This window comes from Ictalurus furcatus, chromosome 6 (genome assembly GCF_023375685.1).
Source record: "Ictalurus furcatus strain D&B chromosome 6, Billie_1.0, whole genome shotgun sequence".
Classification (NCBI taxonomy): domain Eukaryota; kingdom Metazoa; phylum Chordata; class Actinopteri; order Siluriformes; family Ictaluridae; genus Ictalurus; species Ictalurus furcatus.
The window spans coordinates 21842380-21860306 of NC_071260.1; the positions used below are offsets into that span (position 1 = coordinate 21842380).

Below are 17927 nucleotides of genomic sequence, written 5' to 3' on the forward strand. Positions count from 1 at the left end.
TTGAGAACACCCTGTGTAGGGATTTCAGAGTTAAGCATGAGTAATGTTGGTTCTGGTGTTATTCCAGAAAATAAACTAAAGGGGGGGGGGGGGGGGGGGGGGGACAAATAAATAAAACAACAAGGCAGATGATGAGGAATCATCATATTACACTTTAATCCTAATTGTGCAGTGGCTGCAGCTCCACTTTGCTTGCTCAGTGAGGTGCCAATAAGGAAGGACAGAGGGGGAAGTCTCGTGGAGCTGAAGCTGGTGCCCTTTCTTGGCATGTCCGTGTATAGAGCTGAACAGCCACAGACACACCGCTGTTTCTGTCTCGCATGGTCATCGCTTCTGCTGTCTCTCCTTTACACGCTATCAGCTCCGTGCGCGTGCGGAGACAACATGGATTAACCAACTTTTTCTTTTCTTTTTTTTTCCACGAGTGCGATGGTCATTTTTTCCCTTCCTAAACGCCAAAATAAAATATAGGCATCACATATAAGAATAGGGCATTACTTCTTGGCATCTCTATGTTGTCTCTGTCAGACATCGGGGTTGTCAATGATTTTGGTAATCTCTAAAAGAATCCGGATGAACCTCCGTGAGCCTGGCGGCGATCAAACACGAGAAGTTAAACACGCACGTGGGGTAAGTTTGAGCAGGTATATATATATTTTTGCGTTGTTAAATGTTGTTATGCAACAAATACCGACGTGCATTTGATTTGATTGTAACTTTATTAGAAGTTTGCGCTGGTTCTCTCTCTCGCTCTCTCTGTCTGTGCTTCTATTTTGATGCGGTTCGCGCGCGTTCCTCCGCTCACGGTATCCCAGCAACCGTGTAAGCGCGAGGGGCTCGCGAGAAGCCGGTTAACTTATCAGGATCCTCAAACTACGTCCCAAAGTGTAATAAATAACACTAAACAACATTAATACAATACAATACAAACGATAGCATCCGGTTTATGGACCTAGCCTGGCTCACCTTAACACCAGACATTTCTGGGGCCGGTTTGGGAGAATTTAAACAGGTTACACTTGTTTCAGACATGTAGGTCGCCTAAGCAGCTATTAACATACCCACATTTACAACACATTTAAACCCAGTCTATATGAAAACTTCATATGGGGGGGATCCCAAAACAAAACAAAACAAAATAGAAACCATCACAGAAATTCTAATGGTTTCCAAATACCATTACAAACCATCAACTGTTAACCATTAAAATCATTACCAAATGGTTTCCATTACGTAGTAAGACGTATTAAGGACGTAGGTCTTAATGGTCTCCACTAGACATAACATGCCACCAATAGAAGGCAACAAATTACCAGTAGAGACCCACAGGGACCATTACAGTTTCTATTAAAACCAATAAAGCCATTACAAAACATGCCCTAATAGACTATGGTACATCAAAACCTGACGCAAAATTGTTATGTTTGATGCAGCACTCGGTTTTTAAAGTAAATTTGTTAGTTAAGTGTTCACATTTTCAGAAATAAAGGCACCGAATTGCACTTTTCCTTATCTCTTGGGTGGTACCATCGTGGGGACATCCTTTGTACCTTTATGTAGCCTTGGCGTGGAGTGGTTGTATAGGTGGCCTCTGCGCATGCGTGGTGCATGCTCGCCTCCGAATTTACCTGACAAGCACACCTGGATACAGCATACGGAAGTCGAGATTCCTGAGAGAGACGTGCTGTCTTTCGTTACGTGGCTGTTCCCTCAGGGTTTGAGACGGTTGGAATCCTGTTTGGACTAAAACCTGACCTTTTAAAACTATTCCGGATGAATCTCCGTGAGAACACCGCTGGTCAAACACGAATAGACAAATACAAACCAGGCTTTCGCATGTGGAGTCATTTTTTTTATTTATTTATTTATTTTTAATCTTCGTTATTTGGTATTGTGTAACAAACACTGAAGCGATTTTGGTTGGATTGTAACTTTATTAGAAGTTTCCCGTGTTGGAATTCTGCTTGAAATAAAACCTCACCTGTCTCGATGAGACTTGGATTATATGTTTTTACTGGCATGCCGTATGTTATGGCAGTAGTCTGGGTAAGACGATGATTTTCAATGAAATCCACCCTTGAATGTATCTTTTGTGTGGGCTATATAGGTGACATTTTGACACTACTAAGTCATGCAGCATTGACCTAGTAATATGTTTGCTGTCATCACTTCACGTCATTCTACACCTTGTTTAAAGTCTTAAATTATTTTGTAAAGCATGACATGAAGGGGGACTGCTGAGCTCCAGTCTCTCACAATTCATATTACTCCATATAACTTCACTTAGATAGATAGAGATTTCCCCCCCAGGTCCTTATTGTTACCATGTTTCAGTTTGGTTGGAGTGAAACCTCTGCAGTAATTTCCTGGAGAATGTATAAAAAGACATAAAAACACGTTTCTCTCATTGAGAATAATTTCCCAGTCATCCTAAAAAAAAATCTTAAATGTCAATGAAAATGTTTATTTTGGATCCCTTAGACACTGAAACTGAGTAAAATACCTCAGAGTTTTTCCTTTCCCAGTCCTATACTCATAAGTATATAAACTGGGCTTTCTTTAAAATGGAATTGTTTTATAACCAGTGTTGGGTAAATTACTCAGAATAAAAGTAATCCACTACAGATGACTAATTACTACTTTAAAATTGTAATTTGATTACATTACTGATTATTGCATGTAAAAAGTAATCAGATTATTAATTACTTTCAAGTTACTTTAAACATCTATCAAACCTACAAAAATAAACTACAAAGTGAAACTCATAGTTCTTTCAGTCATTTTTGCATGCGTCAATGTATGACATGATCAGAAATACTTGGATTTATCATAAAACTTGCCTCGGGTGTTGTCACTGACCAGACCGATAAAATATAAAACTTTTCTAAATAGGCTAGTTTGGTGTCACTAAACTAGGGGAGGCACAACTAAGCTATCACTGTATGGTTTAGCTGCTACAGTGCCATGCAAAGTACATTATCTTTCCTCATGCTCTGCTCGTATCATGTTCCCGTAAACTGGAACTCATATAGACATTTACACATCTTATTTTTCTGCTCAGCATCAGAGGATATTACTGTTTCTGTTTCAACCCCTTTACTGGTTTAAAAAAAAATCAGTGAAGAGGCCTGTCTGATTGTTCTCGCCTCCGTTCATGAAGATATAAAATTACAACATCGCAGTCTACTTTTACTGACGTTCAGTTACATAGTGACAAGTCGCTCCAAGTGGAGAATTATTCGGGGCTAAAGAAAAAATCTTCGGGGTTACAGCCTCGAATGCCCAGGCTAGGTTACGCCCCTGGCAGCCATGCAAAATGTGATTTATTTTAAAAATGCATTTTACTTAATATTGTTTTCTTAACAATAAATTTGTAACGCAAGTAATGTAATTTTATTGACATCAGTAACTGTAATCAAATTACATCAATTTAAAATGTAATGCGTTACATTACTGCATTATCAGAAAAAGTAATTAGAATACTTTGTAACGCGTTATACCCAGCTCTGTTTATAACCTTAACTAAATATTACCCATAAGATTGTGCATACAGGTAATGTTTGTCACTGATTTTTTTCTTCTTTCACAGGTTTAGGAGTTAGTTATGTTACTCACATCCTGTGTCAGGTGAATCATTGTCTGCAACACTCTAGAAGTACACACACACCACTATTCATTCCCACCACAGAAGAATGACTTTGATCCGCAGACTGCTACGCAGGCGTTTGCACCCATGGAAGATTGCCATTGTGGCTCTAGTGTTTGTCACATTTTTGTTCCTGATGCAAAGAGAGGTGGTCAGTCAGGGCCCACAGGAGGAGCCCTGGCTAAAAGGGATTGTAGAGAAACGGGACACCATGCTGGGCATGGTAATGGGAGCCATGAATAACTTTAGGGACGCCATGCCAAAGATGCAGATCCGAGCCCCAGTGAGACAGCAGGAGAGCAAGGTCAGCCAGCCCTGTCTGTCTGGTTACTACACAGCCACAGAGCTGAGGCCTGTGCTGGAAAGACCCCCACAGAATCCCAGTGCCCCAGGCGCCTCAGGGAAACCCTTCCATACAGAGAACCTCGGACCAGCTGAGCAGAAGGAGAAGGAGAAAGGCGAGGAGAAACACTGCTTTAACCTGTACGCTAGTGATCGTATCTCACTCAGTCGAGACCTCGGCCCTGATACAAGGCCGCCAGAGTACGTAGGCACTTTGTACTTTGTTATCTAACAACACTTAGCTAAGCAAAGGTATTTGTCTGGTTTTAGCAAAGACTAGACTGGCCAATAATGTGAATCTGACTATAAGAAATTGGCACCAGATGTAGAATATAATATAATAAAATCTAATATAATCCAAACTCAACTCTAATATTGTGCTAGACTATGTTTGCTAATTGGTAAATATAGTGCCATCTAGTGCTTTAGTTAAGTATTATATGGTCCTCTTTAGACACAAATGACCAAATTCCAGAAAACATAATGAATGAAAGGACCATCATTAAATAGAAATGATAACATGCATATTTCAATTTCTAGCACGCACTGAGGCTAAAACCCAAACACACTATTTATATTTGGCTGTTGCTCTGAAAAACCACAGAATTTTTCCTGAGACATTGCTTCAGCATGTCTGCCTAGTTGAGGAGACTGATTGAAGAGAAAAAGAGGAAAGAAGGAATATGTTGAGCTATGTCTGGCTAATTACACAAGTCTGTTCTTGTTCTTATTAGTTTGACTAGGCATTTTAGCCTGTACCAAGCCCCATTTTATTGTTCTTTTCTGTTGTTAAGGGTGTCTGTCTTCCAGAGAGCCACAGATATTTTATGGATGTATTCACCTTATGGTTGTACACCCTGCTTTATGGCAGTGGGGAATGGCATGCATCTGTCTTGCTCCATCTCTCCAAGCATTATTCCAACTATTTCTCTCTATTTTTCCCTCGCTTTCCTTCAGATGCATAGAGCAGACATTTAGGCGCTGCCCACCCTTGCCGACCACGAGCGTGATCATCGTGTTCCATAACGAGGGGTGGAGCACATTGCTGCGGACTGTCTACAGTGTGCTCCACACCTCTCCTGTCCTTCTTCTTAAAGAGATCATCCTTGTTGATGACGCCAGCACAGACGGTAACAAGTTCACAGGACCACCCATGTGTTTAACTGAACTAAAGTCAGTCAGGTGGCAAACTTTATAGCTCTCTAGGCAAACTGCTATGGTAGGACAGGATGGCCTGGGTGTATTTTTGTACCAGTGGCTCATAATGGGCTGTAGAGCAGAAAGCATATCTGCCCGTGATAGCGGTTTTCAGTATCTGTTGAGGGTTTTTGGGGGAGGCTGTAATACTTGTTGTGAGAGTCATGACACAGTGTAGTTTATAAGTTTATATACTTCCTCTATGGAACCCTAAAACAGAGAGTATCTTTGATGATGTGGTCATTCTACTAACAAGTGAAGTGGCATATGCCAAGTACAATGCCCTCCACTAATATTGGCACTCTTGGTAAATATGAGCAAAGAAGGCTGTGGAAAATTGTTTAACCTTTTGATCTTTCGTTTTAAAAATTCACAAAAATACTCTTCTCTCATGGATATCAAACAATTGCAAGCACAACACAGGTTTATTAAAAAATATTTGTTAAATATAGGTGTGCAAGAATTATTGGCACCCTTTTAGTCGGTACTTTGTGCTATGCTCCATCCACGGCCCATTTTAAGCTTTCTGGCAGAGGCAGTCAGGTTTTCATTTAATATCTGTTGATATTTGATAGAGTCCATGATGCCATGTATCCTAACAAAATATCCAGGTCCTCTGGCAGAAAAACAGCCCCAAAACATTAAAGAGCCACCACCATATTTAACCGTGGGCATGAGGTACTTTTCCATATGGCTACCTCTCTGTGTGCGCCAAAACCACCTCTGGTGCGCCAAAACCACCTCTGGTGTTTATTGCCAAAAAGCTCTATTTTGGTTTCATCTGACCATAGAACCCGATCCCATTTGAAGTTCCAGTAGTGTCTGGCAAACTGAAGACGCTTAAGTTTGTTTTTGGACGAGAGTAGAGGCCTTTTTCTTGAAACCCTTCTAAACAACTTGTGGTGATGTAGGTGACTTCGGATTGTAGTTTTGGAGACTTTCTGACCCCAAGACACAACTAACTTCTGCAATTCTCCAGCTGTGATCCTTGGAAATTTTTGCCCACTCGAACCATCCTCTTCACATTGTGTTGAGACAATATAGACACCCGTCCAATTCCAGGTTGATTCATAACATTTCCAGATGATTTGGACTTCTTAATTATTGCCCTGATAGTGGAAATGGGCATTTTCAATGCTTATGCTATTTTCTTATAGCCACTTCCCATTTTGAGAAGCTCAACAACCTTTTACCGCACATCACAGCTATATTCCTTGGTCTTACCCGTTGTTATGAATGACTAAGGGAATTTGGCCTATGTGTTTCCTCATATTTATATCCCTATGAAACAGGAAGTCATGGTTGAACAATTTCCTGTTCCTAGTCACCCAGGTGTACTAAACAAAATGTAAAATATCAATGGGAATATACTTGAAATATATTTTTCTCATATGAATTCATAGGGGTGACAATAATTGTTGCACACCTATATTTAACAAAGATTTATTTTTTGCTAAACCTGTGTTGTTAGCAATTGTTTGATATCCATGAGAGCAGAGCATGTCTGTAATTTTTTGAAAGAAAAGATTAAAAGGGATAGAACAGAAAAGATGCTTCTGTACCAAATTCGCAATCAGTGTGAAGAGAAGAGAGTCATTTCTACTGGCTGTCATGCATGTCAATTTTCTTTGAATTATTAGTAGGTTATTTTTCTGCATACTTTCCTCATTCTATTTCTCTGGTACAGGTTAATTTTTGTCAAAATAATTTTGTCCTAGGACCCTACAGGCCTAGGGTAATTGAGGCCATTCTGGTGTAAGCTTCTATTTATGGTCGTCTCTGACATATAAATCCCTACGTAGTGCATAGTGTTCTTATTATGTTGAGCAGTTTTTCTTTATGATTATTTTCTTCATGCATCCACTGCTGAAGTCTTCATAAATGTTCTATAAGGTTTCTCTGATGTTTTTCCCTTTGACCTTAAATTCAGTGTTTTATTTAAACTGCACTTTGCTGTGCTTCAAAGGCAAATCAGCAAAGATGGCCATTATATGATTATTTATGGACTTTACTACAGCTTTTCACATGGCATTGCTTAGATTCTGTTTCCTTAAAAATGAAAATTGTGTATGTATGCACAAGTGCACACCCTGACTGTGTTCTGTGTTTTGGTTTTCTACCATACAGAACGGTTGAAGGAAGAGCTGGATGAGTATCTGAAGCAACTGCACATTGTGCGTGTGGTGCGACAACTGGAAAGGAAAGGCCTCATCACTGCACGACTGCTAGGTGCCTCGGTAGCCACCGGAGACACCCTCACTTTCCTGGATGCTCATTGTAAGTAAAAAAAAATACTGAGTCATCATGAGTTTGGGGCTTTTGTACTCATACATGCCCAAACTGTACCTTGCAGTGCAGTCACCTCAGAGCTTTTTCTCTAGCAAAACAAGCATGATGGCAGTAATGATGGCCCTCACTGGAAAGTGTGTGCCTTTGTGTCATGCTGGTTAAGCTCATAAAAATTGTTATTAGTCAGTGTGGTTTCACACACTGTTTACATAGAGATTTTCCAGCGCACCCAAGCTTCACAAGCATGCAGCTCTACACTGTTGTTATTGGCATGTCAGTTTGGTCCGTACCCACACTTCTCCCCCGCTTAGTGCGTGAAGATTGAACATCCTTGAAACACTCAGTTCCGACTTCTGCCACAGGGGTAAAGGGCTAATCTCTTAAATGCTCTTCTTGTGCAGGTGAATGTTTTCATGGCTGGCTGGAGCCTTTACTGGCCCGGATAGCAGAGAACTACACGGCAGTGGTGAGTCCAGACATCACCACTATTGACCTAAACACGTTTGAGTTCATGAAGCCTTCTCCATATGGGCAGAACCACAATCGGGGCAACTTTGACTGGGCCCTGTCCTTTGGCTGGGAGAGTTTGCCTGATCATGAAAAAAAGCGACGCAAAGATGAGACCTACCCCATCAAGTAAGACACAGAACATGGATTAAACAGATAAGGCATTGTAAAGAAACCAGGACTCTAGGACTACTTTGCAGAGAATTACCCTTCTGTTTGCTTAGATTTACATACTGATCTAAGCAGAGTCTACTTATGTAAATTAATGGGTCTTTTTCTGTACTGTACAGAACACCAGCATTCGCTGGAGGACTGTTCTCTATCTCTAAAGATTATTTCTATCACATTGGGAGCTATGACGAGGAGATGGAGATCTGGGGAGGAGAGAATATTGAAATGTCCTTCAGGGTAAGAAATGGGAGGCAGGGGTGGTTGGGGGGGGCGGGGGGGTGTTTAAGAATTTACTCTTTGTGACTGTAAATTCACCCTGGGTATGAATAAATGTGTGAATGTATGTGTGCATGCTGCCCTGTGATGGACTGGCATCCCATTTAGGGTGTGTTCTTGCCTCATGCCCAGTATTCCCATCTGTCATCTGTTTTCTACAAAAAGGAATCAGTTTTTAAATTAATTTAAACTGGTATATTTTACTCGGGTATCCTGTGCAAAAAGAAGAATGAAGACATAGATATAGTGACTCATGGCCTTCTGTCCTCATTAAGTAATGACTCAAAGGATAACAATTCAAAGTTCTGGACAAGCTTGCCAGGTCACAGCAAAATTTGCAGCCAAACTACCTTTAAAAAAAATGCACAACAAGACCTGAAACTATCCCAAAAAGTTTAGGCAATGGAAAAGGGAGCTATGCTTTTTTCATGTTTTTCTCAGGCTTTGGGTTGGAATCAAGTTCACCTTGGTACACACACATTTCTGGTTTGCAGACGGCTTATCTCCAATGTGTTGACCATTAACCACCGCATAATCCTTAAAAAATGACACTTTCCCTTTGTTTACCATACCCATTGTTTATTTATTTATTTAAAGTTTAGATTCTTATTATTTGCTTTAAAACAATATCTTGGCAACTGCAGACTATTTTTTAAATTAGCCAAAAATGCACACATGGACTTGCTTTTTCTACCATAACCTTGTTCCAAAGCTATCCCAATTTGGCATAAAAAACCGTGACCCTGGCAACCGTGGTTCTGGATCATTTTTAGGATTTGAGAGAAATTCTTTCAAAATACTGTCAGTTCATAGACTAAAATATAAAGCTATTCATTAGCTTTTCTGAATGTCCACAAAACTGATTTTTTAAAACCTAGTTGCATAGAAAGTAGTAGTATATGAAATAATCTGCATATGTTCCCTCCTTGTTTCCATACCCACAGGTATGGCAGTGTGGGGGTCAGTTGGAGATCATCCCCTGCTCCATTGTGGGCCATGTGTTCCGCACCAAAAGCCCTCACACCTTCCCCAAGGGCACTCAAGTGATTGCCCGTAATCAGGTGAGGCTGGCTGAGGTCTGGATGGATGACTATAAGGAGATCTTCTACCGCAGGAACCAGCAGGCGGCGCAGATGTCTAAAGAGGTAATGCAAGGTTTTTATGCTGTTAGTTTAGATTCAAGTTGTCTGGCACAGTGGTACAGGGTTATCATCCACTTCCAGAAGCAGTGTCTCTTCTTTTTTCATTTCTTCATAGTCTCTGACTGAGATTTCATTAATGTCCAGGTTGACAGATGGATGAATGCGCTTTGTGACAAGGGGGTACCACTGTTGATGGCTTTAACATGCTACAGACATAAGTTGTACTTCCTGGCAACAGAACATTAATACACTTGATTATACAGTATACATATACTTATACTAAATACTTATGTATAGAAATTACATAGCTTCTTTGGCTGAGACTGTCAAGAACTGGTTTTTGTAACCTGACACTTAACTCTTGCTGGCCAAGTTAAGCATGTATGGATTTAGTATTTTCCAGACATAGATTAAGACAAATCCAAGACTGAAAATGCCTTTCAATGAAGCACCATGAGCATAATTCAATTAAATAAAATCTAGGATTAATCATGTGCCTAGAAGTTGGTCATAATGTCTGTGCTGGATAAAGTGAACAGAGGAGGAACAAAGAAAGTCATTCTTAGACTTCCATACTCTTGGTAGCCTTTGTTTTTCTGTGGGTCGAGTTTCTCATGTTCACATTATACCAAGTTTTGATCTGAAAGTGTGTAAAGGCTGTGCTTGTCTTAATGGAGATCTTCCACACAAAGATCATGCACTGATCTGTGCCTAGACTCTCTATGAACAGATGTAGGGTCTCCTATAATGGACATTGGATCACACTTAACCCCATACTGTTGTGGTTGCACAGCAAGGCCACTTTGGAATGATGAATATACTCTACATATCCAAGAATGTTCCACTGAGAGTTTATTCAATTTTTAGGTAGTCATGACTTAGATGGGCACGGCATAAAGACAATACTAGATGTACTCTGGATATTCATCATTTTCTATGTCTAGATGGTTGTGCTGTCATATTATTAAGATTTGTGGCCACATATTTGCTGTGGAAAAAAAAATTCCTTGGTCATTTTGCAGTGTTGAGTTGATTGTAAAGGCATCTTGCCAGACTCTCAACTTGAATCCAAGACTTGCTGCTCTTTCATGGCCCAAACCACTGAAAACCATCACGAGACTTTCAACATGTAGCCAAGACCTGCTGCTAGTTTAAACCCTAGGGGAAAATACTGCCTATAACCAGTTCCTATACAGCCTTGGGGCAACAGAATGGATGATGTTCTCCTGATTCATAAGCTGCTTCAGAAATTAATCCCTCACTTTACCTTTATTAACTTTTATTAATGGCAATCTGGGTCTGTTTCCACAGAGAACATTTGGAGACGTCTCCAAACGCTTGGAACTCCGTGAGAGGCTACAGTGTAAGAGCTTCTACTGGTATTTAAAAAATGTGTACCCAGAGGTCTTCATGCCTGATCTCAACCCACTGCAGTTTGGCGCAGTAAGTGTGTGCGCGTGCATGCGTGTGTGTATATGTGTACACAGCGGCATGTTTCATTTTCACTCGTTATTTCCATTTATTGCCTACTTCTGCCCATTTTCTCTCTCATCTCTCCCCCTTCATTTGGCTCTCTTAATTCTTCCTTCAGTCTTTCTCTCTCTTTGTCTTTCTCCTCGTTCCAATACTCCAGACCACAGAATGTTGTGTCTGGCCACTGTGGTTTCCCGCAATGCATCTCTCCCTGCAGAGGGTCTTGGAGAAAGCTCAGTTCCATGTTTTAACAGCTTGGATCTTACTGCCCTGATGGCCCTCTCCTTCTCCAATTTATTTTTTCATCCAACTCTTGCCTCTATCTACCCCATCTCTCTGTCTTTTAATTTCTGACTGTGTGCACACTCTATCCCCAGATAAAGAACACAGGGAAGGACACATGTCTGGATGCAGGAGAGAACAACGAGGGAGACAAGGCGCTCATCATGTACCCATGCCATGGCATGGGAGGCAACCAGGTAACTATTACCATCTGATAGTTCTTTCTAATATTTCTCTTCCTCCTTCCCTCCCTCTTGTAAGAAGAAGTAAAGTGTATTTTAAGTTGTTATTATATTATTATTATTATTATTATTATTATTATTATTATTATTTTAAAGTATTTAAATTGGTGAATGGAATTTGGGGATTTAATATGAATTACTTCATCCCTATTTTATAGCACACACATTGTATGCAGTATATAAAATACACAAACTTTTCAACTAGGATTTGTGTTAAATAATGTTGCGTTCCTCTTCCTCTCAAAACATACATGTATAGTACTTTGAGTATTCAACGCAGCATGAAATACGACACAACATTCAGAAGGAGCTTTGCCTGCATGCAACTGATGGTCTGGTGAAACTCCAGGATTGTCAGTATAAAGGCCACAACTCCTTCACTGGACCTGAACAGAAATGGGAGCTGCAGGAGGTAATGAAACTTTAAGAGCTGCCACATTTTTACACTGTTTACTAATCCATCTCCCCTGTGGCTAGTGATGCGGTTTGATCTGTGCTTAAGCAGCAATCTAATGAGTTCTGAATGGCCTAAAGCACTGTAGCATTGTATAGTTCTCTGTACAGCCTTTCTTGGTCTGATAAAGCGTAATAATCTGTTACATTTAATAACGTGTTAGGGCATGGTTGTCTGAGGTAGCAGAAGAATGAACGAGAGACATATCCCTTGCTTAACAGTGTGTTTAAGTCAAACACATGAACCTGTGTTCTTTGTGCATCTTTTCTCTGTTTTTAGAAATGGAGAGAAGCTGTATTTTTCTTGTATTTCTTGCTATAAATTTCTTAGTGTTTGCTTTCATTGGATAGTAGTGATATGTTGCCAATCGCCTCTCTGTGTGCTCCTCTTTGGCTCTGTAGAATCAGCTGTTTTATAACCACAGGCGGAAGCAGTGCCTGAGCGCTCGCTATGAAAACCCCTCTATGGTCCCCTGCAACCCAGCGGACAGATTCCAGCTTTGGTCTTTCATCTGAGAGGACAAGCCAGTTAAAATACACACTATTGTTACTGAACTTCTGAACAAGAAAATTTTAATTTATTTTTATATGTGAAATTACTGCTGCTGGAAAGATTTGAATATCATTAAGTGGTATGCATGTATAGAAAGTACTTGCACAATAAAGTAAAAAAAAAAAAGCAACGAGGCACCTTCAGGAAGTATGCTGAAGTTGTACAGTAAAGCACCAAGTGAAGACTTCTGAACGATTAATGTTTCTCAAACATTTTTTCTCTCTTTATTGAAAGGGCTGTTACCACTGTCTCATAGTAAGAATCTAACAAAAACAGAGGCCTTCACAATTTTTTAGGGTTCTAATCTGAAGTTGGTCTAAACTGCACATTTTAATGCACCAAAGAATATTTGTAAGCCCAGTTTCACTAAGTGAAATCCCCCCCATATGCACTATAAATTACCCCTACTCCAAATATGTTGATCGTGAATGGTCTTGATAAATGAGATCCTGAATTAATAGGATGATCTAGGTCACTGCCATGCACTGACTCATTCCTTTCCTTCACTGACAGCCTTTTTTCAAACACAGAACTGACTGACAGACAATTTTGGTGACACGCGTGGTCTGTATTTATTGAAAGTGTCTGTCATTGGTTCGAAGTCCCCCACATACTGTATTTTCTAACAGACTACCAAATCCATGGGTAGTGAACAAAACCAGTGCTTGTAATTTTCAATTATTTGTCAATTGTTTACCGAAACTACTAAGTGGACTTTGGCCTCTTTAGTCAGCAGTCCATGCAACTGTTACGATTTTTCCCATTTTACTCTCTGGGTCAGGGTTTGAGTTAGTGAATGTTTTTGTTCACACATGACACCTTGTTTAAATAATACTTTGTAAAGTATTATTGTGGACAGAGAGATGGTGGTAAAATGTACTGTAAATTAACAACACAAGAAAATGTCAATGAACAAAGGCAATGTATGTTTTTAAAATAAACATTCCAAAAACTTTTTATGATCTTCAACAGGCTGGCTGTTTTTTGTTTTCTTTTCTTTTTTTTGTTTAAACATAGACATATTAACAAACTAATACTAAAATGACAAAAATTCAATGCAGTAGAAGCTATATATTAATATGTGATTGTTATGTAATAGAAGAATGTAATAGTAATAGTATATAGGCTATTCTTGCTTTGTTCAAGAGGTTTATCACTGAAAGAATCAATATAGTTATCAGAAATCTTAGCGAGAAACAAGATCCACATGCAAGTGAATTTGAACAAACTGGAAGTGCTAGTGAATGAGATAGTGAATAAGTATGAACAAAGTTTTGCAACTTAACAAACTTGAAATTCTTGTCTGACATATGTCTACTCTTGACTGACTTTAAGCTCTTGATAAAGCTTTATACTCTATAACTGACATCATTTGAACCCTGCTTACAGTATATTTGGCAGAATGCGTAACATTTATGATTATTCAGTTGTTTTCACACTCATTGTCTGGGGAGTTCCACATATTTCTGGGCCCCATGGAAATGCAGGATGTGCCCCTTTCAATCTGCTGAAAATGCAGATGTTTTAGTTCAGGTCCCTCTGCCTAGAGCTCATAGTCAGTTTAATTAGTACCCCTGCAGTGATAGTTTTGCTCTTGGAAATATTTTTTCATACATTTCCTACTATTAGAAATAGATAAATCTCAGAATAATACTGCCCCCAAGAAAGATTTTTGGTCAAATCAAAAGCCTGATTTTTGAAAGGTCAACTAACCATTAAACATTGGACAATATACATAGGGTAAGACAACGTGAGGGAGTCAAGCCACTCACCATGTTCCCAGCTCCACTCTTTTTTGAGATCTTTTGTGCACAACCCTCATTGTTTTACCATACATGGTGGCTGTGTTTGAAATGGCATATAATGCACACTGATCCCCAAATAAAAGCAGTAATGTAAAATGCAGGGTGTGAAGAATGTATAAATATCCAGTACGTCAATGATTCCTGAATGATGTACTAATCTGACCCAGAGCTGTCTTTGTGATATAATGCGTTCCTCAATACAATGTGATCACTTTATTTTTCAAAATGAAAACTGATTAAAGAGTAGGCCATATTTAATATCAGTTATGTTTTTAGCCCCAAACTGGCAACCACAGCTGGATAAGACAGAAGAAAAAAAGTTATATACTAATGATTCACTATTTCAAAATTAAAGGTAAATCAGTTTATGACCATCTTAAAGCATTTCCCCACCACATCATTTTTGGCATTAATAAATAAAAGTCACATACTAACTAATGCCATGTGCAATTCTACAGTCCAGTGAGAATGTATGATATGCATTCAATGAGGAAACAGAAATATAATTTTTAGCAAAATGACACTGCCAGGTGTGTGTATGCGTGTACTGCGCAATGCATCTCTTTTCATTAAGAAATATGCAAAGTAAGCTGGCTTTATAGTTTAAAAACTCTACATGTGAGAATTAAGAATTCAATTAATCAGATATTGCTCCCCAAAACAAAACAAATACCATAAGGGTGGCTGCTTTCATGCTGATAAACTTGCCACATACCTCCTTATTCCGTGTTCACTGCATTCAATGCAGTATTGGCATTGTGACCATTTGTGCTAGCTAAAGCTAGGCACAATTCGCCTTGTCTAGCCTACTGTTTGAGAATCTAGAGAACTACTATGAAATAAAGCACATGTTACAAGCATGTTTTTTTTCTTTCTGAATAGACTGAGATGGGGCAGACTGAGATGGGGGCATTGGGAAGTGTATATAAAATGACTGACAGGAGGCCCATGCAAGCACAGACAAACACTTTGCCCCTTAACATAGATCTTCAAATGGGGTTTCTTACCCACATAATACACTTGTGCTGATGTCATTATTTAAACAATATATTTTTTTATCCAAATTTTTCACAGCCTTTTTTGCTCATATTTACCAAGGGTACCAATATTCGTGGAGGACACTGTATCTGTGACTGACAAAAGTCTGTGAACCTTTGCTTTCAGTATCTGGTGTGACCCTCTTGTGCAGCAATAACTGCAACTAAACGTTTCCGGTAACTGTTGGTCAGTTCTGCACATCGGCTTGGAGGAATTTTTGCCCGTTCCTCAGTACAGAACAGTTTCAACTCTGGGATGTTTGTAAGGTTCCTCAGATGAACTGCTTGCTTCAGGTCCTTCCACAACATCTCTATTGGATTATGGTCAGGACTTTGACTTGGCCATTCCAAAACATTATCTTTATTCTTCTTTAACCATTCTTTGGTGGAACGATTTGTGTGTTTAGGGTCATTGTCTTGCTGCATGACCCACTTTCTCTTGAGATTCAGTTTGTGAACAGACATCCAGACGTTTTCCTTTAGAAATCACTGATATAATTCAGAATTCATTGTTCCATCAATGATGGCAAGTCGTCCTGTCCCAGATGCAGCAAAACAGGCCCAAACCATGATATTACCACCACCATCTTTCACAGATGGGATAAGGTTCTCCAAACATAACACTTCTCATTTAAAAAAAAAATCTTTTAAAAAATTCTATTTTGGTCTCATCTATCCACAATTTTTTTTTTCAATAGCCTTCTGGCTTGCCCATGTGAGCTTTAGCAAACTGCAGAGAGGCAGCAATGTTCTTTTTGGAGAGCAATGACTTTCTCCTTGCAACCCTGCCATGCACACCATTGTTGTTCAGTGTTCTCCTGATGGTGGACTCATGAACATTAACATTAGCCAATGTGAGAGAGGCCTTTAGTTGATTAGAAGTAACCCTGGTTTCCTTTATGACGCAGACTATTACACATCTTGCTTTTGGAGTGATCTTTGTTGGTCAGCCACTCCTGGGGAGGGTAACAGTGGTCTTGAATTTCCTCCATTTGTACACAATCTGTCTGACTGTGGATTGGTGGACTCCAAACTCTTTAGAGATGGTTTTGTTACCTTTTCCAGTCTGATGAGCATCATAAACTCTTTTTCTGAGGTCCTCAGAAATCTCCCTTGTTCGTGCCGTGATACACTTCCACAAACATGTTGTGAAGATCAGACTTTGATAGATCCCTCTTCTTGAAATAAAACAGAGCGCTCACTCACACCCGATCATCATCCCATTGATTGAAAACACCTGACTCTAATTTCACCTTCAAATTAAACTGCTAATCCTAGAGGTTCATATACTTTTGCCACTCACAGATATGTAATATCGGATCATTTTCCTCAATAAATAAGTCATCAAGTATAATATTTTTGTCTCCTTTGTTTCATTGGGTTCTCTTTATCCTCTTTAATCACTTGTGTAAAAATCTGATGATGTTTTGGGTCAATTTTATTCAGATATATAGAAAAATGAAAAGGTTTTATATACTTTCAAACACCAGTGTATATATTTAAATTTACTACAGGCAACTTTCACAGTATACCTCTGGTTATCCAAGTAGACATCAAGAAAATCCGACCCTACCTCACCGAACAGGCTACACAGATACTAGTCCAGGCTCTTATTATCTCTAAAGTGGTCTACTGCTACTCACTGCTTTCAGGCCTCCAAGCCAGCTCCATCAAACCCCTTCAGATGATTCAGAATGCTGCAGCGCGCCTCGTCTTCAACCAGCCCAAGAGAACCCATGTCACACCCCTTTTCATCTCCTTCCACTGGCTTCCTGTAGCTGCCCGCATCAAATTCAAGGCCTTGATGCTCACCTACAAGACCTTGTCAGGAACAGCACCCTCCTACCTCAACTCTGTCCTGAAGGCCTACGTTCCCTCTCGCAATCTGCGATCGATTAGCGTCCGACGTTTAGTAGTACCTACTCAGTGTGGCGCAAGGTCCCTTTCCAGAACCTTCACGCTAACTGTTCCTCAGTGGTGGAATGAACTTCCAATCTCAATCCGGACCGCAGAATCTCTCACCATCTTCAAAAAACAGCTAAAGACCCACCTCTTCCGTGAACACCTAACCAACTCATAAAAAATAAATAAATAAATAAATAAAAAATTGTACTTTCCACCTCTACTCTGTGCACTTTGCTTCTGCTGGAACTCAATTAATGGATCTTGTATGGTAGCACTACTTGTATTGTTCTCTGCTTGATATATCACTTTGCTTGTATTTTCTCATTTGTAAGTAGCTTTGGATAAAAGTGTCTGCTAAGTGAATAAATGTAAATGTATCCTACCAGCTTTTTTTTTATTTTTTAAAGCCCACAGACCTTGTTGTAGCTACATGTGTTTGCTTTACCTTTCTGAAATTTGTGCAGCAGTGCTCCATTGTTAAATACTGCATTTGTATATAACTATGAATATAACTACATTTAAATACACTAAGTTATACAATAAATTAAGTAAATGAAATCCCCTTTTTGGTCTTTCAAATAGACCATAAAGAAAAACACATCCAACT

The 17927-nt window shown here is 39.5% G+C and overlaps 1 protein-coding gene across 2 annotated transcripts; it reads left to right on the forward strand.

Annotated features, from left to right (window-relative positions):
• Positions 1-120: 120 nt before the first annotated feature.
• galnt3 (UDP-N-acetyl-alpha-D-galactosamine:polypeptide N-acetylgalactosaminyltransferase 3 (GalNAc-T3)) lies at positions 121-12708 on the forward strand. Of its 2 annotated transcripts, none has more exons than XM_053627119.1 (11): positions 121-630; positions 3590-4189; positions 4946-5118; positions 7313-7462; positions 7876-8110; positions 8272-8389; positions 9373-9573; positions 10882-11013; positions 11421-11522; positions 11827-11979; positions 12423-12708. In XM_053627119.1, exons 2-11 carry the CDS (start codon positions 3693-3695, stop codon positions 12534-12536), a joined length of 1875 nt encoding a protein of 624 aa, XP_053483094.1. In that variant the 5' UTR covers positions 121-630; positions 3590-3692; the 3' UTR covers positions 12537-12708. The 2 variants fall into 2 exon arrangements, with proteins under 2 accessions (XP_053483094.1, XP_053483093.1); XM_053627118.1 differs by lacking the exon at positions 121-630 and adding an exon at positions 1172-2046.
• Positions 12709-17927: the final 5219 nt, after the last annotated feature.